Raw genomic sequence first — 21,338 nt, forward strand, 5'->3', positions numbered from 1 at the left:
ATGGAAATTACTCGATGAAGGGATTTCTTTCCAAGTACTCTCTAATTTTGTATTGGTATCTCGAAAGTCTAGTTGGTAGATTTTTTCTTTCTTAATGCCCCCTCATCCCCTTTCAATTATTAGATCAATGAATTGAATTGTTGATCAATGATTATAAATCATCGGTTTTGCCCGTCTGAATATGAATTGCATTCAAATTGTCAAGATCAACCATTTGAATGGTCGATCTTGTCCATTTGAGTTTGTGGATTTATCGGGGGATCAGATCCTCTGTTGTAATTTTCCTCTGCAGTTGTCTGTGATAGATTTTAGTGGTCGAAGGAGCGACACGTCACATCACATAAATAAAGAAATCCATTCATTAAAAAGTTAAAAGTTCTGGGACCGTTTATTATCAAATCTGTTTTTTTAATTCTTATCTACACCTTGCTCCTTACATGTATGAGAGGTCAATTTTTATTTTCAATATATCAATCTTAACTCGGAAACTTTTTCAAAAAGTAGTTGCTAACTCCACAAAGCAATCTTCATAATTCAGACAAGTGGAGGTTCAATAGTCATCCGGACGGATGGAATGGATAGATAAGAGGATTAAAATTGGCTAATCCCATATGTGTTTGTTTAGTAATTTTCTCTTCCCAAATCATTCTTCAATAAAGCAACAAAAGCATAAAAGAGGGAGCAAGAAATAGACTTTTCTTAAGAACTTTACCCAAGCAGAAAGAAAGAATGAAAGAAAGACTAAAAACTTGGAAAAGGTGCATTTCTTACAAAATAGGAATCAGGTCAACAAGAAGTTCACTCAATTCCTTGCTTTACAGATTTTTATTTTAGGCAAATTTCCCATGTACCCCACTTATGCTACAAATTTTAAATTCAATGATATTTCCAAATGGGTTACCTCTTGGAATCGTATTCCTTAATTGTTAGCTGCTTTTAAAATTCTTTTTGCCTTTCTAAACACATTTTGATTAAAGAATTAAAGGACTTCATTTAAAGATGTTTTAGGAGTACAGACGGACAGAGAGACAGAAAGAGAAATGGGTGTCCAAGGTTTCTTGTTTTGGTTCGCTCTTGTGCATGTAGTGTGTAAGGGATTTATTGTGTGTGAGGGGCTTGGGTTTAACTGGGGCACGCGAGCTACGCATCCATTGCCAGGTGACATAGTTGTCAAGCTATTGAAGGACAATGGATTCAACAAGGTGAAGCTCTTCGAACCTGATGATGACGCTTTAAGGGCTTTGGGGAATTCTGGGATAGAAGTCATGGTTGGAATACCAAATGAATTCCTAGCATCACTTGCTAGTAATGTCCAAGCTGCCGTGGATTGGGTCAGGCAGAACGTGTCTACCTATATTTCAAAAAATGGCGTCGATATCAGGTAATTAATTACTATCTCGCTAACTCATAATAAGTGAAAACTCACACTAACTAATAATAAGTGACATAATTAATTAACATGTTGTTGTGAGTTTCAGGTGTGTTGCAGTTGGTAACGAACCTTTCCTCCACGCCTACAAAGACGCCTTTGTACAAGTGACCTTTCCCGCTCTCAAAAACATTCAAGCTGCCCTCATCAAAGCCGGCCTAGGTAGACAAGTCAAGGTCACCGTACCACTAAATGCAGACGTCTACCAAACCGATAGTAATCTACCGTCGGGTGGTGATTTCCGATCTGATATCCACACCCTCATGATCTCCATTGTTAAATTCCTCAGCGACAACGCTTGTCCCCTCACCATCAACATCTACCCATTCCTTAGCCTTTATGCTGACCCACATTTCCCTGTTGATTATGCATTCTTCTCAGGAAACTCTACACCTGTCATCGATGGCCCTGTCAGTTATACCAATGTCTTCGAAGCCAATTACGACACTCTTATCTGGGCCCTTGAAAAGAACGGTTTCCCATCGATTCCTGTGATCATAGGGGAAGTTGGATGGCCAACAGATGGTGATCCAAATGCTAATTTACAATATGCCCGTAAGTTTAACCAAGGCCTTCTAAACCGCATAATTCAAGGTAAAGGTACCCCGAAACGTCCAACCCCACCCGAAATTTATATTTTTGGATTGATCGACGAGGATGCAAAAAGCATCCAACCTGGGAATTTCGAGCGCCATTGGGGCATCTTTAATTACGATGGAACGATGAAATACCCTTTAGATTTGGGGAAGGGAAGAAGTCTATTACCAGCAAAGGGTGTCAAATATTTGGCGAAGCAATGGTGTGTAATGTCACCTGGAGCAAATACAATGGATCCAAATTTCGCAGAAAGTGTTAACTATGCGTGCACTTATGCTGATTGCACAAGTCTTGGATATGGGTCGAGTTGTGGTGGATTGGATGTTAGAAGCAATGCTTCGTATGCGTTTAATATGTATTATCAGACGGCCAATCAACAGAAGGAAGCATGTCAGTTCTCTAATCTATCAGTGATTACAACCACGGATCCATCTCAGAACACGTGCCGATTTGAGATCATGATTGATTTGCGGAAGCATGCGAGGTCTCCTCCACGTCCTAGAACCAAACCTTCCTCATCTCCTCATCAAGGTGGGATAATGATGGTTGTCTTGCTGGGTTTGATCATCAGTGTTTGTCTTTGAGGTTGAGAATTGTACTGTAGCAATTAATTTACAAGAAAGAGGAGTCATTTTATTGTAAAGGAGTTGTCTAATATAATCTAATGTTGTGTACATATTATATTCACGTATATATATGTTCATGTTGGTAAGCATGTGCACTAGCTGTGGATCTCATCCTAATGAATCAAATCTGGTTAGTCAAAGCCAGTCATACATTCTAAAAATAATGAAAAAATAAAGCCCAAATTTATGAAGGCATCCCTAAGCCTAAGCTGACCAAAAAAAAACTCAAAATAATCCTAAAGGTGCTAAACCTCTCAAAGGCCAATACCGCATTTTTCTTTAAAATATGCTCTTTTCGCCTACTAGACTACATTATTCCTCCCAGGTTTGTAGAAATTCGACTTTTACATGAGTTTTAATTGGAAATTATTGGTACAATATGAATTTATGAACTGCAATAAACACATCTTTGGGTAGTGGTTCACAAAATTTGTTAAAAATATGTTGGACTTCCAGAAAAAGGCTAGAGATTCAACTAAATATGAAGTTGCTTGCTTTGAGATTTGGAGAAATGAGATAAGCGATGATGTGCACAGAACCATGGGTACTTTTATTTATTTCTTTATTTATTTTGAGATGCGGGTGTCGTATACTCAAGGAAATCAATTGTTCTTTTCATCAACAATGTTGTAAAATGTGTTTTAGGATGTCAATGTGGCACGGATCTTGAGATTATAATTTGCACTATAGTGTCCGGAGTGTATAAATCTTAGATTGATTAAGAATCTAATTTAAGCATGGGAGATTAATTGATAGGTACCACTGGAGATGGGATTGATTCACATGTAGGTTTGAGGGTGATGGTTAAGTAAATCACAAAACAAATATATTAGAAGGGAAATAGAAAATCGATAGAGAAATACATAGAAGGATATCTATAACTCATGATTCCATCCAACCAAAATATAAAAAGTGTGAAGATTCTCATAATAACAATATTCTATGATTATGTTTGGATTGAGAGAAGTAGAGAGAAGAGAAACCCATTAATAAAAAATGTTAGAGAATAAGATGCACTATATTAAGATGCATGAGATACATTGTATAATTATTAGTGTATCTCATCACAAATGGAAAGTTGTGATGAAGGATATTCTAAAATAATATTGCTAAAGTCCCAATAGGGTATTTATAGACATTACATCAATCAAGATATATGAAAACTACATAATATAAATATTTTAGAATATCCCAATTGATATATTTTAAATATCAATATACATTCTAGAATATCCTTCCTCACAACCTTTCATTTGGGATGAGATACACTAACAATGATACAATGTACCTCATGCATCTTAATATAGTGCATCTTATTCTTTAACAGAAAAGGGAAGAGAAGAGAAATGTTATTTTTCTCTACCATGTTTGAATTGACAGGAGAGAACTAGAAACAACTTTGGAATTTTAAAATAGATCTAGTGAAAGAGTTGAAATTATAAAATATTTTAAAAGAGTTTCTCTCCATTTCTCTCTACTTTTGGAGAAAAAGATAATTTACATTTTTTTTTCTCTTCTTTCCCCACTTAACAATCCAAACAAGAAAAATGAAAAAAAATTCATTTATTTTCTCTTCTCTTTATTTTTCTCAATCCAAATATAGTGTTAAATATGGTTTAATGAATCTTTGTCTTTGATTGGAATCTTTCTTACATCATGATAGAATACATTCCTAACCTTCATCTATAATAGACCTAAATACCCTCTTATCTTTATTCTTTTGTCAAAATTCTTGATTTTTTTTTTAAATAAAATAATTTTTCATAATCTCTAACATAAATTATTTTTAAACTATAAATCCTTTAATCCAATCCATTATTTTCAAACTCTTAGGAAAAATTCTTAATTGGCCTATCAAAAAACCTATCATATTCTACATTTTGAAATTCCTTGCTTGCTCTTGAGGTTTGAATGCTAAAAACGTAGATAGAATCTTATGGTTCAAGCATTAGAGAAATTATTAATTTTTTTTAATAACTCCAGAGGTTGAAGAAAACTGGTTTTGGGGGTGAAAAGTCGTTTTTTTTTTTTTAAGGTTAGAGTTTGAAGACGTGGGTGTCTAGGTCATTAATTTCATTTTCTTTTCGTATTCTAATATCTAATAATCTAGAGTAGAATAAGAGAGGGGTATCTCAAATATTCCCCAAAATGTTGAGGGGTATCTCTAAATTACCCAAAAATATCTTGTCTTTTTGGATAATAATAACTAGATTTAATTGAATTTTTATTTTATTACAAAAAAAAACAAGAAAAAAAACCGTGAAAACCCCATCGAAGCCCTAACGCTCATCTCTCCTCCTTCCTTTCCGAAGCAGTGGTGTCTTGAGGTGGGTTCATTTCCCTATTTATTTATTTGGTAGATTCAAAGATTCACTGATGTTGCTTGCTACTTTTGGGTTCATTTTGAAATTTGAAACCATCTTAAGAATTTAATTTCAAAATTGTATCTTTGTAATTTGTATGTTATATATTGTTGAAATTAGGATTTAAATGATGGAATCACACATAGCACGATGGATCCTCGAATTCCTTGTTCGTCAACCAATCGAAGATCGTTTGATAAACAGTATCATTTACACTCTTCCCCTATCAACGGTTGATCATCGTCTCATGAAAACAATTCTTCTTAGAAGAATCTTTTCGGAAATCCACAAAGGTACTATTTCCGAAAAGATTCTCGATACCCTTGAAATAATCGAAGAGTTAGATCACAGATATGGAGTTAAAATCAGGAATTCGATGAAAGAAGCTTACTGTGCTATCGCTGTGGATTGCACAGTTAAGTTCTTGAGAGAAAATTCGGATGATTGTCGTGACTATTTTGATGCGGTTGTCAAGATTTGGAGAGGTAGGATCCTTGATATGGAGAGATGTGGTACCAACGTTGGTTTGATTTCGGATCGATTGAAGGATTCAAGGGATGAGATTGAAGCAGCATTGTGGAGTCTCAGTCTTCGTAATAAAGTTTTATCTAAGGATACACGGGATGACGCTTTCAAATCGATTAGACTTTTTCTAGCGGAAGCAACGGAAGAAATGAACCCTTCATTTCTTGAATTCGCGGCAGCAGTTACAACTAATGCTTCAATAGTTGAAAACCAAGCTTCAGAGGAGAGACAAAATGATTTATCTAAGGATAATAATGGTCATGAAATGGATTTGGATTCTTCCGTGGAGATTCGTCACATGGAAAAACATACTAAATACAAGGTAGTTCCATCAGCTGAAGTTAGAAAAGTACGGGAAGCTCTTAAGTCGAGTTCCTTAGATCTACGAGCAGTGGTCAAAGACCCTCTTCCCGATGCGTTACGTATGGCTGCAAATTTATCATCTAATATGACGAGGGAAGAGATAAATCATGGGAATTCAGTGGAAAACCAAAATGTGGTAGACATGGATGTTTGTGATCGTTCCGTTGAAGATGTTCAAGTTAATCAGAATGCATGTCCAAAACCCAGCTTAATGTTTCGGAACAATACTGCCCGTACTTATGAGGTACCGTACCATACCATTTTCATCATTCATCATTCTAGATTGATTTGATACTTTTATTTTCATTTATTGTATGAGATTTGAGGACCAGACCTTTCTTCTTGTTGATTTCATTAGAAGGAAACCAAAGCAATATAAAAGATGGAGGTTGAAGAGGAAAGCCGTCCTTGTCAATATGTTTTTCTTTTTTGAAAATCAATAAACAGGGAATTAATGCCAAACCTTAATTGTTCAATTGAGGTTTTCTCTAACGATAACCATTTGGCAAAGATCAACTTCCTACAAATGGTGTTAATTTCCACCAAAACCTCTTGAAGTTAAAGGGCTACAACTATGAATTTCAAATCCGTGAATCTAAAATATCCCTTTCCTTTGGGGAATATGGTGATATTTGAAATTTCCTGACTTATATCACTGATCAATTTATCGATCTGCTTCATAACTGATTTCGGGGTAAGTGCCTGGTTTTCTAAGATGAGTCAGCCAGCTGGCTACCTACTCTTTTTAAGACTACACCATATGCTCTCAACCTAAAAGATAGCTCCCAATGGAAGACATTAGTAAGTAGTTGGAAAACTTCTGACCCTATACTCCAAAATCCTCTCAAAAGATTACTCCAAAGTCCTAACACCTTACTATTCGATAGATTGATAAAAATATCTAAGGAAAGCTGCCTCAATTTATATCATTTTAATTCCTTTGATAGATAAGCATAATGATCTAAGTTTTTACCAAACATCTTTCCTAGGTGCTCTTCAAGCTCAATCGTAATCATCATTTTTTTGAGTTCCATTATAGCTGTGTTCTCTCTCTCATAGATTGGAACGATTAGTAATTCTTTTCCATCTCTTGGATTCCATTGGTCTGCATTACCTTTTTTGGTCATTACTCTTTAGTTATCTATTAAATTACTTTTTTATTTTCAGTTGTGCTCATGGTATTGTGTAGGGCCACTCTATAACCCCTACCAATGTGGGCATCAAATTTTTGGACCCAACTCAACTATTAAACTAACTCTAGGGTCCAAGGTTCTTTGCCCACAGAATTTTATGCCTTCATGGTGCTTGCTATTGCTCGGGGCGGAACTCTTGCTGGTTGTGGGCTGTCATTCATCATTATTATCAAAACCTTAGCCCTTCTTGGGCAAATCCTTGGGTCTATCATACAAAGGTAAGAAAGTGAGACAACACTGCTGTTCAGGGCTTCAATAGGGAAGAGAAACAAATTGGAGTTTCATTTCAAACAGGCTGGAGGTAGCTCTATTTTAGTTGATGACATTTGGAATGGGGCTTTGTGATCGGAAAGGAAATGTCTCTGAGGTCGGTTGTGTGTAGATTCATTCCAGATAAGAAGGCAGGAGGTCCCCTGTTGAGGAAGTTTAGAGGTTTGCTTTAGTTGATTATCTGTGTAAGTCTCTAGTGTCTGTTAGTGATGGTGAAATATGTATGTTTTATTATCTATCTCTTTCAGCCAGGTGTCTCAATTGCTCCAGATGCACGATTTCTTTGAGTCCTGTGTTCATGTCCTGACTCCTCATCAGGAGTGTCTTCTGCTCATGTTATCGGGAGTGTCATACTTTTGATGACACATGTACACTGAGAAAAGATTTGTATTTTTTAAAGGATATTAATACATATTAGACTATAAAGGATGTTTAGAAATCCAGACTTGCTGGGCTGTGCATGATATGGGTACACAGTATGCATTTCTTCTCTTTTGTTTATAATTTGTACTGCATCTCAATTTGTCTTTGCTTCCTTGACTAATAGATATCCCTTTGTGCAGTGGGATGATGATTCAATTGAGTCCTCACACGAAGGATCACCTAGCCGTCCCAACTTACCTACGCCAAAGAACAGGGCTGTTTCTCCATTGAGAAAGCAAGACTTCAGGAAAATTACTAGGAGGAGAAAAATGAAGAAATGGAGTTCACTTGAGGAGCAAACACTGAGAGATGCCGTAAAAGAGTATGTTTGTTAGATATTCATTTACCATTGAGCTCTATATTATCACATATGTACTATCTCACTTTTTGTTTTCTAATGAAGGTATGGTAAAGGGAATTGGAAATACATTTTAGACAACTATCGTGAAATATTTGAAGAGAGAACTGTGGTAAGTACAGTGCTGTATTCTCATGTGCTAAGTCCTGGGTGTTTTTGGTACTTGGGTTTAACTATAAAATATTACATTGTACAGGTTGATTTGAAGGACAAGTGGCGAAATATGACAAGATATTAATCTTTTCAAATTGTTTATTGTGCGCCTTTTGGATCCTGAAGTGCAAGAGAAATGGTTCTTCACTATTTTGTTACTTTTTGTACATGCTTGTGTTCTTCTATACGGTGGCCTTGCTACTTGTGAGAAAGGTATGCCAAATCTCATGATCAATGTACAAGTGATAAATCTTGTTTTTGAGAATGTTCTAGAGCTCTTCTATCTATCAAATTAATTTGTTCTTTTGTGCACATCTTTTCAATCTATTGGAGTGAAGGACTATAACTTGTAGACCCTCCATTTTTTTTATGGTCATAAATTATATTTATTACTCTAAATTTGGTAGATAAAAATAAATTTTGGTCACCTAGTGGTGGATAGGAACCTTTTCTTACACTAGAAAAATGGTTGATATTCACATTGTGCTCCCTATACAATGTTATTTTTTAGTCTCTGTCTCAGCCACAAACTTCTCATTGTTCTCCAAGGTTTTACTCATGTCTTTTAGGTAGGCTGTATGGTACTCCACTGGAAATTTGAATGCCTGTAAATCAAGTGCTAATTTTTAATTTGTAACTTAAATGCTACAGCCGATGAGTTTTCCTCTATACTGAATTATTGTATATAAATCACTGATGATCTAGGTCTTGCTTAACATATTGACGCAACTTAAGATGGCATCGTTAATATTCTTTGCACATTGGTTTGTTCTCTCTCACTACTACATGATTTCCCATATGGGAATGAGATTGTGATTATTGAGCAATCCCTTTTGGGTAGACGACTATGGCTGTTGTCAAATGGGTTGCTCTCTACCTTCCCATGTGTTGGAAAATGAATCCTCGGCTTGCAAGTCACCCTTTAATGTCACATTACAGAAACAGGAGTTTCTCCTATTTTTCAACCTTTAATCAGAGAATCATGGCCAATAATCTTTACCTCATTAATTTATATATTTAAATACACGTGCATGTGCACACAAAATCTCAGATAATTTTATTTCAAGGCTGATGAAACTACATAAACTCACACATTAGATATAAGGCGTTGAATATGCAATCCCAACTGTATGATAACAAATTGTGCCTTGCAATGACACTAAAACCAACTCTGCCTGGAAACATAGATGGAGGAGGACATGTGAACTTCTCTTCCGAGCCTCACCAAGTTTATGTAATTTGTGGGGCAGTGAGCAGAAATACCAGGGAATACAAGTCCTAGCACCCTAAGAAAGATAGAAAACCACCCCTCCTTGTACTCCTCCCCATTAGCGTAGCCCATTGTTAATGCCCTGATTAGTTCCCAACCCGCATTTAGATGCTTTGGAATCAGGTAACTCATCCCAAAGTAGTTCTTGTTTGGCTCTTCGTCCACTTTCTTCATAGGAACAAAATAATTATCAAAAAAAAAAAAAAGAACTTGCAACTATACCTTCATCTATGATAAATAAAATTCTTTATATTCGACAAAGGTTTTTTGTTCAAAGAAACGCGTCATAAATCTGTAATGATTAAGAATTTCTTAATCAACTATAGGCATCCCAAGAAATATTATTGATTTTTGAAAACCTGCTGAGTGTTGTCACAGATGAAGAAAATATTGATGTGTACCTGTTCAATATAGCTGCTGTCGCAGTAGAGGCATGACCCGAAGTGCTTATACAGGAATGTCTTGTCATCGTAAGGCAACCTCGGGACAAGGTCGTTGCAGTACACCACCCTGAAGTATTTAGGAGTCGGTTGGTTCAAATGGGCTTCCATGAACCTCCCTAACTCACTGTCTCCCACCCTAGGCTGTCCAAATGTGTAGACACCCAACAACCTTTGCATCATCTCCTTCTCCTCATGCAAATAAAGCGTGGTTGGAAACAATATTGCAAGTGCCCCACCTAAGCTATGTCCCGTTACAATGAATTTTGCGTTCTTGTGCTCGTCTAGTAAGCTCTTGAGCTTATTCCTTACGGCATAGTATGCTGTGATCTCTATCATTCCTGGGATGAACTCCTCTTTGTTTGTAGGCTCCTCCTCGGGAAATGAAGGGTGAACTTGAAGGTGTTTCTTGAAGGTGGAGGTTTCGGTTCTATTGCCCAAACCTAAGGCTTCCAAGAAGCCCATGTGGACCTTGCCCACTTTTGGGATCTCATACCAAGAGTAGTCGAAATCTGTGCTCCAATCGTCTGCGTCAAAAGGTTCCGTACCTCTGAAGCTGATTAAAATAAAATTGGCATCTCTACAGTTGTCACAGAGGATGAAGACTTGGGTGGATCTTTCTTTTTGGAAATCTTAAAATATATATTCCAATAATGTGAAAAAAAAAAAAAAAAAAATTTAGAGAAAGCGATGGAATAATCATCAACTATAGTGATGAAGAAAGATGTTCACTTACCATTCCAGCCATTGATAAACTCCACGAAATGCATCTGATTTTACCGAAATTCATCAAAATCTAAATGTCAATTAATAGTAAATAATTCAACAAAAAGGAGGGGCTTTCCACAAAGAGTTTCAAATACACCAATTTCATTTGGAACACTTCTTGGATGGGCAATGTCCTACTCATCCAATTGATTCCAAGATTGTTGATAATCAACCCTAATACTGAATTGTTTATTTTAGATGTTATAAATCAATTGAAGACAATGTGAATTAAAGACATTAAGTGAAGATATAAAGACATCAAGTATCGAATGAAGATGTAGCTTTAGATAAAATAGTAGGAAACAAGACTAATGTTACCTAGAGGGGAAAATGAGCTTCCTGTATTACCCATACATTGTTAGAAAGGAAGCTCAATAGACGAACAAGACCATTTTGGGGTGAGTGAATACTTTCATTAGAAATCAAAGGTATGTTATTTTATGATCCAAACTCATCAAATCATTTAACCTTATATGTGCCTTTTATGCAAGAGAGAGATGGGTTACCTTCCAGTGATGAAGGACAACATTTCTAATGACTTTAGGATTCTCATAGGCTAACTTGGAAGCCACCATACAAAGATCCATAAGAGGTCGGTCCTCGATTTGGATCCCACCATCGAAAGAGTAGCGTTCCTTGTTGTATAGTGGTAGATCTACTCGTTCGTCCAAGTGACCAACTGTGCTTATGAAAGTATCCGAATCTCTACGTGGAATCACCACTTTACCTGCCATTATATATATATTAAAACAATCATCAAATCAGCCATGCCCTCTTACAACAAATGAATTACTGTAACCAATTATAACTTATGAGTAGGGTGTAATATGGGCATTATGTGTTTAGTGATGAAGCATGATTCATATTTTGGTGTACTGCACAAAATTAGCTAGATTGACTATTTTATTTATTTATTTAGAAATATGGGGAAATGTTGACTTGAAATGTTTTATGGGGACGTTTGTATTTTTCTTTACAAGAATAATGCTGAAGTGACTTCAAAGATTGACCTCATTTCGCACTTTTCTGACATGAAGGTATGTACCAACCATATGTATACTTTTCATCATATCAAAGTGTGAAATGAGGTCACTCCAGCACGATTCTTATTGCAACTTTATTTTTCGAAGATATCCTTAAAATACATTAACTATTATTAGCTAGTAATGCAAAATCATAGAGGCACTTCGATACTTAAAAACTATAAATGTTTTTGTAAAAATCATTTATGATACAAGTATCAAAATATCCTTAACTCTTCTTGTATTTGTATTTCAAGAAAATAATAATAATTTTAGATTAAACCAATCGAGGATGATAAAATTAAAAACCATTTGGATTGGAATTGGAATTGGAAGAGAGCACTGAATTTATATGCTACCTCTAAGTAGATTGTAGATTAAACCAAGGAGTTGTTCGTTATCAGAGAGCAGATTCAATACAAACTCCACCATACACCCTGTACATTCCATGGGCTTTCTAAACATGTTTAGGATCTTCCGAGCGATGATCGAGACGATGATCACCCATCTATGATCACCATTGAATGGACCCAACTCATCTAGATCTTCTTCGGAGCTCTCCACAAATATGGTACCCCTACTTCCATCCGATGATATTAAGAATCGTAATAGATCTATCATTGCACCTTTTTCAGGTTTAACTATCATATATCTAAAGCTCGATGCATCTTCTCTGTTTTCTTTTCCATTTCCCATTTTAGTGGCCGCCATTGCAATCCTCTCCCTCGCTACATGATCTTATGCGAGCTATTAGGAGGAGTTATTTATACCTTCTTCCCCTAAAGCTATGGTCACATATGCAAGAAAAGCGAAAACAAAAAGAATATCCGAACTAACAAATTGTTGTTATGCTGAGTAAAAGTAATCAGAAAAGATTGGTTTCAAGGCAATATTTCGTCTTGGACTCCTCTAGCCTCAACCGTCTCCATCAACATTACGGTTAGGATTTGAGGAAAAGTGCAAATTTCTTAGAGATCAGCTTCAATTCTCTAGAGATTATTAATATAATAGTTCCCATACATGGGTTGAGGCTATCCATGAACGTGACCATTGAGATTTTAGTGATTCCCAATAAAAATATATCCTTCGGAAACTGTGTGTTAATCCCTAGAAAATTGGCACTGATCTCTTGAAAATCTGTGTATTTCCTCAAATCCAAACTTTCATGATGGAGGAACAATTTTTTTTTTACTCAAACTTTTTTCGCATAGGATCCAATGTTGACCAATCACATGAGTCCATGTGTATTAAATGGCATCCCCAATTTACAGAATTACCCTCATTAGGCTTGATGTGGCACGTAGTGGAGTTAATGAAATTTTTGATGAAAATGTCTGTGACCAAAAAATCTCTCTGCCTCAGTCCTATTTCTTGGGATTCCCAAACATTGTCATGTTGATTCAAAGCCTCAACCAATGGACTGAGGTTAGCATTTTCCTATCACCTTCAATCATCTTGAGATTTTGTGGAGAGATTTTTTGCTCACAGAATTTTTCGTCATAGTGCTCATAGACGGAGGAGAAGCAATTGAGTTCATTCCCTTCGCTTCCTGGGCCCAAAGCAGTGCAGTGTTTCGTTTCCTGGCCAAATAAAGGATTTGGGGCTTCTTGCTACGCTACATATATATAATTATCTATATATCTAATTATATCCATTTTTTTTTTAGTTTTAGTAAGATATATTCATAGAAAGATAGATCCATCCATCTATCCTATCCGATTTAGTTCGTGCTCTTAGTGTGTGCCACATCAAACCCAACGGGGTAGTTTTGTAAATTAGGGATGCATTTAATACACGTGGGCTTATGTGATTAGTGGTCTCAAATTCTCTAAGCATTGTGAGCAATTTTATTATTATTTTTCGATTTGTGTGCTGGAGGAGTAGTGGATCCATCCGAAGCTGGGCCAAACTTTCATCGTGAGCCCGTGGGCCAGTAAAAGTGCCATGTGGTGGAAGCTTCTTTTTTCGATAAAATAAACTTGGCTCTCTATAAAATTAAAATTTATTTTTCCCATAAAAATCAAACCACCAAGTCTATTGGGGCTGAGGGTGAAGATTTGTGTTACTTAAGAAGGAATGCGTGAGCATTTTGAAATGGAGAATATATATATATGGGGGTGGTTCAAGGGTCATATGCAAAAACATATGAAAAAACAATGGTTTTTCAAAATATGGGTTAAATGTTTTGGATTGAGCTGATATTTTGCGAGGATGGTCACTATGATGAGAAGATCATCCTCATAAAAAATAGCTCAATCAGAAACTTTTAAATCCATCAAAAATGATTTACAAATTATTGGCAAAAATTGACAAAAAATCGACGGTCCACATTCTAAATCACTTTTAATGGGGTTAGAAGTTTCAGATTGGATTACTTTTTTTTTTTTTTTCAGATGATCTTTCCATCATAGAGATCATCCTCACAAAAAATCAGCTCAATCCTAAACTTCTAACCTATATTTTGAAAGTTTATTAATGTTACATTGTTTTTACATATATTTTCTCATATATATATATATATGCGGCGGTTTAAGGGTTATATGTAAAAATATATGAAAAAATAATGGTTTTTCAAAATATGGGTTAGAGGTTTTGGATTGAGCTGATTTTTTACAAGGATGGTCACTATGATGAGTAGATCATCCTCACAAAAAATCAACTCAATCAAAATTTTCTAAATCCATTAAAGTGATTTACAAATTATAGATAAAAATTGACAAAAAATCGACGGTCCACATTCTAAGTCACTTTTAATAGGGTTAGAAGTTTTAAATTGGACTGAATTTTTTTTTTTTTCGGATGATCTTTCCATCATAAAGATCATTCTCACAAAAAATCAGCTCAATCTGAACTTCTAATCCATATTTTGAAAATTTATTTATGTTACATTGTTTTTACATATGTTTTCTCATGTCTCTTGAACCTGACGCGATATATATAGATAGTCAGTTTCTGACATTCTTTTTAATCAACTTGTGCCATGCGGTTTCGTAAGCTTTCTAAACAGGAAGTGCCCTTTTCTTACGTGCAAATTGCAAAAGTCATTCTCGTTATTTGAGTGTCTGTTTCAATCATATACAAATTCTCAAATATGCAACAATGTACTTCCATACCTGTTGTGGATAAGTCCTAAATATATTTTCTATTTTATTTTTCCAGATATTTCGTAAAATAAAATTTTAAATTTTAAATTTTTTGATGATTTTGTAAAAGGTAATTTAGTAACACTCTCATGTGAAATAGGGGAAATTAGTGTCCTAGACTTCTGTTGACCTGATCAAAACCATTATTAATGATTGCTCAACTGTCGGTCTACTATCTAAATACCTAAATTACCCTTGTAGCATTTTCAATTACCTAAATGTCATTGATTTAATTGTGAGATAAAAAAAAAAATTCCAATCTAATCTAGACAGTTGGATTAAAATTTCTTTCATCGTTGGATTCAAAGAAAATCCTAATTTTATCTTCTTAATGAAGTTAAGGGTTTTACCACTATCTCGCATATTCTAGGGTTTGTATTTGTTGTTGCTAGATTGTTCTTGAGAGTGATAGGATTCAATTCCTTAGATTCATTCCTTTGAAATATTATTATTAACGTCTTTTAATCCGATTTCAATTTTGAATCATATTTTGATTAATTAAGTTAAAGATCTCATATTTCGTGTAATGAGTGGAGGTTTTAACTCTTAAATTAGTTATTTATTTTTTTAATTTTGATCTCAAGATTTAAGTTTCTGCAGAAAAAATCAAGCAAAAAATATGTTTGTGTTTTTTACTACAAGAGGGGTAGAATTAATATTAAGAAGGTATTACTAATTTCATTTTCTTCATTGTTTTATATTTTTTCTCTGAATTTATAATTTTTTATTTTTTATTTTTCTGTTTCAATGTTTTTCATGTGGAGATTTTAAGCATTGGGTCAAAGAATGCCTTTGAGTTATGATGAAAATGTGAGATTAAATAAACACAATGAAATTGGGTTAAAAATTAAATATGAAATTGGGTTCAAAATAATGAGATTTAACTTCAAAACAACAATATTTAAATTTAGATCGATAAAAATAAGGTGGAAAAAATGATTAGGGCTTTCACGGTTATTGTGTTTAGAACAATTAGATCAAACATAGTATAGTCGTTTTAATCGAAATACATTTTAGTAATTTCAGCACATGAGTATATTTTTGACATTTTACCATTTCTGTTAAGAGATAAACATTTTTGTTAATGGTTTGATCGGGTCAACGAAAGTCTAAGAGGGTAGACATCATCTTGTATTTCGGGGGGTGGGGGTAACACTAATATTGCCCATTTCGTTGGATTTTTTATATACTAAAATAACTTTTTATAAATTTGTGAACCGATCAAGATTCTATTTATGTAATATGAGGCCTAAAAGATTTGTGCTTTACTATTTTTTTTTCTTTAATACCAGCTGATATATTTTCTGTCGACTTCTTACGCTATCTTTGATAAGGAAAAGAAAAATATTAATATTAAATATAAAAAAAACACTTGCTTGGCAAATTGAAGAAGAGTCTTTATAGGCTAAAGTATGCCCAAGCCAATGGGATAAAAAGTTCTACTCATTTATCATGGGTCATATATATATATATATATATATATATATGTACAAAAATAAATACAGATCATGCTGGGTATATAAGGGAATTGTTTAGTGACAAACTTAACTCTATTATCATTTCGCTTTATGTTGATGGTATGATAATTGTTGATGGCTGAGATGCCGACATGATTGGTGTGCTTGAAAGGTTTAATGTAACATCTGCAAATCTATTAGCATACATACCACTTGCTAACCAAGCATTTCCAGTTAAGTAATTAATTAAGAATTTAAGTCTTATGATGATTGAATAAAAAAGAAATGATAAATATCCCTTTAATTCCTTTATTTTAGGTAGTTCAATGTATAATATGATTTGCACAAGCCCATACATTGTTTATGTTGTTGGTGTTATGAGTGTTTATTTTGCTAATTAAACTTCAAAACATGGGAAACTAAAGCAATATTCTAAGGAAATTAAGTTCTCTCTTCACAATCCAAATTCCTGCTCTCTCTCTCTCTCTCTCTTTGTAATAGGTAATTGAAAACTAATTTCATTAATTGGAGATTAATAAGTAAATTAAAATCGTTTTCATTGAATTGAAATTAATCGTTAGACTAAAATCAATTTTATCATCAAAATTAATCGATAAAGCAGAAAATCGATTTTCAATCCAAAATAATTCTATATTTTCAAGGGATTATGAAATCTTTTGGAAAAATGAATTCCAAGGAAATTTATTAAAGAGTCGTGCTGGGGGTGATATAATGATGTGGTGTCATGCACATTATCGTAAATGTTTTTTCACGAGATAACAGTTACGTGCACGTCACCATATCATTTTTGTCACCTTTATGTCTCCATTTGTGTCATTCCAGCATTTTCCTTTATTAAACGGTATGTATGACCGCAGACGTGGCCACGTTTGGTTTCCCTCTTCAACGTTCAAATTTTATTTTAATATACGTGTCACATTGGCAAGAAAGGAATTACAAATGAGGCATGTATGAGTTGTTAAAATCACAAATGAGACTTGCTTTAGGAACATTAGTAGATGTGTAGAATAAATGTGTGGGGCCAAACATTGATGAAAAAGTGGGCCCAGAGAGAGAGTAAGCATGTGAGGAGGAGGAGGAGGAGGTGTCAGAAAAATTGTGTCCTCTGTTGGTTGTTGTACCATAATTGCTTTCATGCTGTGACATACCTATAAAATTTATTCGGTGTCCAACTACCAACTAAATGCAATGGATTCGTTTGTACCCAATAACTCATAAATACGGTCCTACTGGATCTGCTACTAACATGCACATTATATTTGGGACGGGATGAACCAACCCTATTTATTATCATTTTAATTGTCTTTTGATATTTTCTTCAGTTGCCCTCTTCTGTCCAAAATAGATAGATAGATAGATCGATCGATCGATCTACCAATGATAGACATGCTCTAGTCCATTTTGATTGAATATTTGTTAACCCATTAACTCTACAGGTTGAATTTTTTGATGCATCTATTCACAAATATTTAATTTGATTTTGATGACATATATATGATCTTATTAGATTTCACTAATAATTCCATTGTTGATTCCTATTAATTGACGAGTTTTAAGTCAAATTGATCGATACATCACTAACCAAACTAACAAGGACTTGTATGGTATGAATATCTTGGATTATTGAGCTTAAATGAAGGTTATCAAACTTTTAACAAGGACATGTATGGTATGAATATCTTGGATTATTGAGCTTAAATGAAGGTTATCAAACTTTTATATTGATGACGCAACAAATTCGCACGTCTCTTTTGATGTGCCTTTTACACCCACTTTGCATAAATCCTTTTATGCCAGCAAATCACATAATCAAGATGAGAGCAAATCCTTCACATATCACTATTTTTATATAAATCCACGTAGCACTCTTTCGACAAATGAGAGAGAGTCACTTTGAAAATAAAATAATACAACACCTCAGCCCTCTAGTAAATTATGACATGTATTTGATATAAAAAAAACTCTTTACTTTTTTTTTTTTCCAGATCCAAAGCTTTGAAAATGGCAACCATTGAACTCCCAATTTTAAACAATATTATCTTACTCGATCTCTTGTTGACATGATACTCTATCAACCATTTAAATGTGTATAAGAAGCTACGGAGGGTCCGCTCCCCATCAAGGGCTGGTCCAATGCCAAAATAAAGTTTAGTATTTGATGATATTTTTTATTAAATTTTTTTTTTTTTGAGGTCATTTTTTGTAGGAAATTAAAATTTCAAGGTTTATTTAATGCATCTTAATATGGGCATATGTTAACAAAACCTATAGTTTTACGTTGAAGTGTGGAAATGAGTGAATTTTTGCTCGTAATGCTCACAAACTCTTAGTGCGTGCCACATTAAACTTAGAAAGGGTACTTTTGTAACTAACAAAGGTAATTTTGTAAATTGAGAATGCCATTCAATACACACGGACTCATGTGATCGGTGAATTTTGAATTCTAACTAGAGAATTGAGAGCAAATAAAAAATTCTTGTGCAAATTGATAATTTGATATTGAGGGTGGTAGATGGGATGAAAAAGTTTTGTTCTCGTAACATGAATATTATTATGAGGAATGTTAAGTTAACCTTAATTTTTGGTCTTTATCAAAATTAACTAAGAATTAAGTTGGTGATCTTTGCAATCCCCCACCTCACATTTTATACTTATTTTCTTAAATTTTTTTTATTATCTTGTAATAATCTAAATTTCAACGTTAAATTTAAAAAAATTTCTCATATTATTACAAGTACGATTGATTGTGACCCATACAAGATCAGTTAAACTATCGACAAGTGTCCGTGCCACCCATATTAAATTTAATTAGTGGCTATTTGATAACGTCATTAACCTAAGCATGTGACCATGACCACATTTGTGAAAAATATACTAAGAAAGAAGAAGGGGCCGGGCATTGTGGTCATTGGTCCCAAATTAAAATAGTGAACCGTCGGGTAATTAAATGAAGTACGACTACAACTACTAAAGAATGATTTGATAGCTGGAGATGAAGAAGTTTCACACTAAAGAAAAAGAAAAGACAGTCGGTCAGTCGCTATCAAAAAGAAGTTCCAATTGGGAAGTCGAACGTAAGAAAAACATTTCACATAAAATAAAATATTACTATTCCTTTTTTTTTTTTTTCTTTCTTGTGGGTCACTTTGACTTAAAACTCATACGAACTCAAAGATGCTTTCCATTTTGCAACGTGTCAAACCATATGAGCTATGAGCCTAAGCCCCCAAATATATACATGGATCAGGTTCCGTATACACATAAAATTACTCATAAAATTTCAATGTATTTTATCTTATATGGGCAAAAAGATTTGGAATGGGCCAATTTTTTGTAAGGATGATCTCTATGGTGAGGAGATCATCCTTGTCAAAAATCAGCCCATTCTGAAACTTCTAACCCCATATTTACAGGTTGAACAATTTTGGACCGTCCATTTTTTGTACATTACTTTTGATGGGATTAGAAGTTTTGGAATGGGCTGGGTTTTTGCAAGGATGATCCCCTCACCATAGAGATCATCATCACAAAAAATCAGCCATTCCAAACCTTTTTGTCCATATAAGAAAAAACATTGTAACTTTATGAGTAGCTTTATGTGTCTACAGATCCTTACCCTATATATATTGTGTTCAAGAGACAAAATTCTATACAAAGCATTTTGTCCTAGAATTAGCATTGGAACCCTTGATAATTTTCAAGCTTAGGTTTAGATCCAACTTGGTTCTTAAGATGAAACATTTATTATTGTAATTCAACAAAAAATATACTAGAAAAAAAGGATTTAGTAGTGGGTGACGGCCCTAGAAGATTTGCATTAAAACACCTTCCAATCATGGTTTTAAAACTCGTTTTGATGTCTCGGCCATGAATGAGATCAAGTCGTCTCGGACGAGTCGTTCTACTTATTTGAGTTGTCTCGTTGAATAACGAATACATTCCACCTTATTTGAGAAACACATCATGTTTGAGATGACTTGTCTCTTTGTCTTATTGGTAGACTATATCGAGATGAATCAGACAAGTCGTCTCGATCTCGATCTCATATGAGACTTAAAACCATGCCTCCAAAAATCTTTAATTTATTTCGCTACTAATTTAAGAGAATTCAATGGAAAAAAAAATAATAAGCTCGACTACTCTAAGATCAAGAACAAACAAAGCCCTTGAATCTTTTTCAATGCTGAAAATCAATAAAATAAGAAGAAAAGAGAAAACATTTATAACAAAATATGTAAATCAAACAAAGAAGAATTAGAGAAACAAAACATCAAATTAGATCCAAATTCAAAGAAAAGAAAAACTTTTGATATGATAGGGTTTGAAAAATCTTCAAGAAATATAGATTTCATCGTAGAGGGTCTCTATGAAGTAACTTCAAACTATTTAGAGAAATTACCTTGTGAGTAAAATGAGAATGTTGGAAAAATTACCTTGTGAGAAGTTGGGATTAAATTGAGGATCAAGACTTTCAAACCCTACATGAAAACCTTGAAAATTAAAATTTTCACTAGTGTTTAAAATCTCTATAAAAGAAAATAAATTTCAAAGAAGAAGGAAAATCAGAGACAATATATCAAACATTAGAAAATCTTTAAGTTAACTAAAACCAAGGTAATCCATGAGATCAACCTTCTTTAATAGGAAATTTAGTAAAAAAAAAACTCAATTTGATAATAATTCCTTCTCCGTGGAATCATCAAATCCAATGGCTGGTCAACTTCCAAGAAATTCAACTTGACTTCATTCTCACATAAACAAATTAAAAAATTAGAAATTGGGATTAAAGTATGAAAATTTGTTTTGGACTCAAAAATTAGGTTTAGAAAAATTAAATACAGATTAAAACCAAAAAAAAAAAAAAAAGTTACAAAATTCTCTTCCTAAATGTTTCAATTTCACTACTAATCTTCAAAA

At 34.0% G+C, this 21,338-nt stretch overlaps 3 protein-coding genes across 7 annotated transcripts; 2 read left to right on the forward strand and 1 right to left on the reverse strand.

Annotated features, from left to right (window-relative positions):
* The first annotated feature begins 403 nt into the window (after positions 1–403).
* LOC147410209 (glucan endo-1,3-beta-glucosidase 5-like) lies at positions 404–2,734 on the forward strand. The gene is made up of 2 exons (XM_086432705.1): positions 404–1,381; positions 1,479–2,734. The coding sequence occupies exons 1-2, from the start codon at positions 1,041–1,043 to the stop codon at positions 2,608–2,610; spliced, it is 1,473 nt and encodes a 490-aa protein (XP_086288831.1). The 5' UTR covers positions 404–1,040; the 3' UTR covers positions 2,611–2,734.
* A 2,139-nt stretch (positions 2,735–4,873) lies between these two features.
* On the forward strand, positions 4,874–10,084 carry LOC147410210 (uncharacterized). 5 transcript variants are annotated; one of them, XR_015175745.1, is made up of 6 exons: positions 4,875–4,979; positions 5,136–6,147; positions 7,930–8,111; positions 8,193–8,259; positions 8,344–8,513; positions 9,949–10,084. XR_015175745.1 is itself a non-coding variant. In XM_086432722.1 (5 exons), exons 2-5 carry the CDS (start codon positions 5,143–5,145, stop codon positions 8,383–8,385), a joined length of 1,296 nt encoding a protein of 431 aa, XP_086288848.1. In that variant the 5' UTR covers positions 4,875–4,979; positions 5,136–5,142; the 3' UTR covers positions 8,386–8,614. The 5 variants fall into 5 exon arrangements, 4 of the variants coding, with proteins under 4 accessions (XP_086288861.1, XP_086288848.1, XP_086288865.1 ...); XM_086432722.1 differs by lacking the exon at positions 9,949–10,084 and having other exon boundaries at positions 8,344–8,614; XM_086432726.1 differs by lacking the exon at positions 9,949–10,084 and having other exon boundaries at positions 4,915–6,147; positions 8,344–8,614.
* Positions 9,284–12,547, reverse strand: LOC147410211 (triacylglycerol lipase OBL1-like). The gene is made up of 5 exons (XM_086432714.1): positions 12,160–12,547; positions 11,285–11,505; positions 10,747–10,780; positions 9,972–10,642; positions 9,284–9,738 (listed from the first exon to the last, which is right to left on the reverse strand). The coding sequence occupies exons 1-5, from the start codon at positions 12,509–12,511 to the stop codon at positions 9,460–9,462; spliced, it is 1,557 nt and encodes a 518-aa protein (XP_086288840.1). The 5' UTR covers positions 12,512–12,547; the 3' UTR covers positions 9,284–9,459.
* Between the last annotated feature and the right edge of the window lie 8,791 nt (positions 12,548–21,338).

Source organism: Akebia trifoliata, chromosome 1 (assembly GCF_017979445.1).
Source record: "Akebia trifoliata isolate Shusen 1 chromosome 1, ASM1797944v1, whole genome shotgun sequence".
NCBI classification, from domain to species: Eukaryota; Viridiplantae; Streptophyta; class Magnoliopsida; order Ranunculales; family Lardizabalaceae; genus Akebia; species Akebia trifoliata.

What these genes read in the sequence shown, in the direction of transcription:
- LOC147410209 (XM_086432705.1), top strand. Translation starts at nt 1,041, where the DNA reads ATGGGTGTCCAAGGTTTCTTGTTTTGGTTCGCTCTTGTGCATGTAGTG. An exon ending in AAAAATGGCGTCGATATCAG is followed by an intron (nt 1,382 to 1,478) that starts GTAATTAATTAC and finishes TGTGAGTTTCAG; the next exon opens with GTGTGTTGCAGTTGGTAACG.
- LOC147410210 (XM_086432722.1), top strand. Translation starts at nt 5,143, where the DNA reads ATGATGGAATCACACATAGCACGATGGATCCTCGAATTCCTTGTTCGT. An exon ending in CTGAGAGATGCCGTAAAAGA is followed by an intron (nt 8,112 to 8,192) that starts GTATGTTTGTTA and finishes TTTCTAATGAAG; the next exon opens with GTATGGTAAAGGGAATTGGA. An exon ending in TATTTGAAGAGAGAACTGTG is followed by an intron (nt 8,260 to 8,343) that starts GTAAGTACAGTG and finishes TACATTGTACAG; the next exon opens with GTTGATTTGAAGGACAAGTG.
- LOC147410211 (XM_086432714.1), bottom strand. Translation starts at nt 12,511, where the DNA reads ATGGCGGCCACTAAAATGGGAAATGGAAAAGAAAACAGAGAAGATGCA. An exon ending in GTTTATCAATGGCTGGAATG is followed by an intron (nt 10,643 to 10,746) that starts GTAAGTGAACAT and finishes ATATATTTTAAG; the next exon opens with ATTTCCAAAAAGAAAGATCC. An exon ending in ACAGCAGCTATATTGAACAG is followed by an intron (nt 9,739 to 9,971) that starts GTACACATCAAT and finishes GTTCCTATGAAG; the next exon opens with AAAGTGGACGAAGAGCCAAA.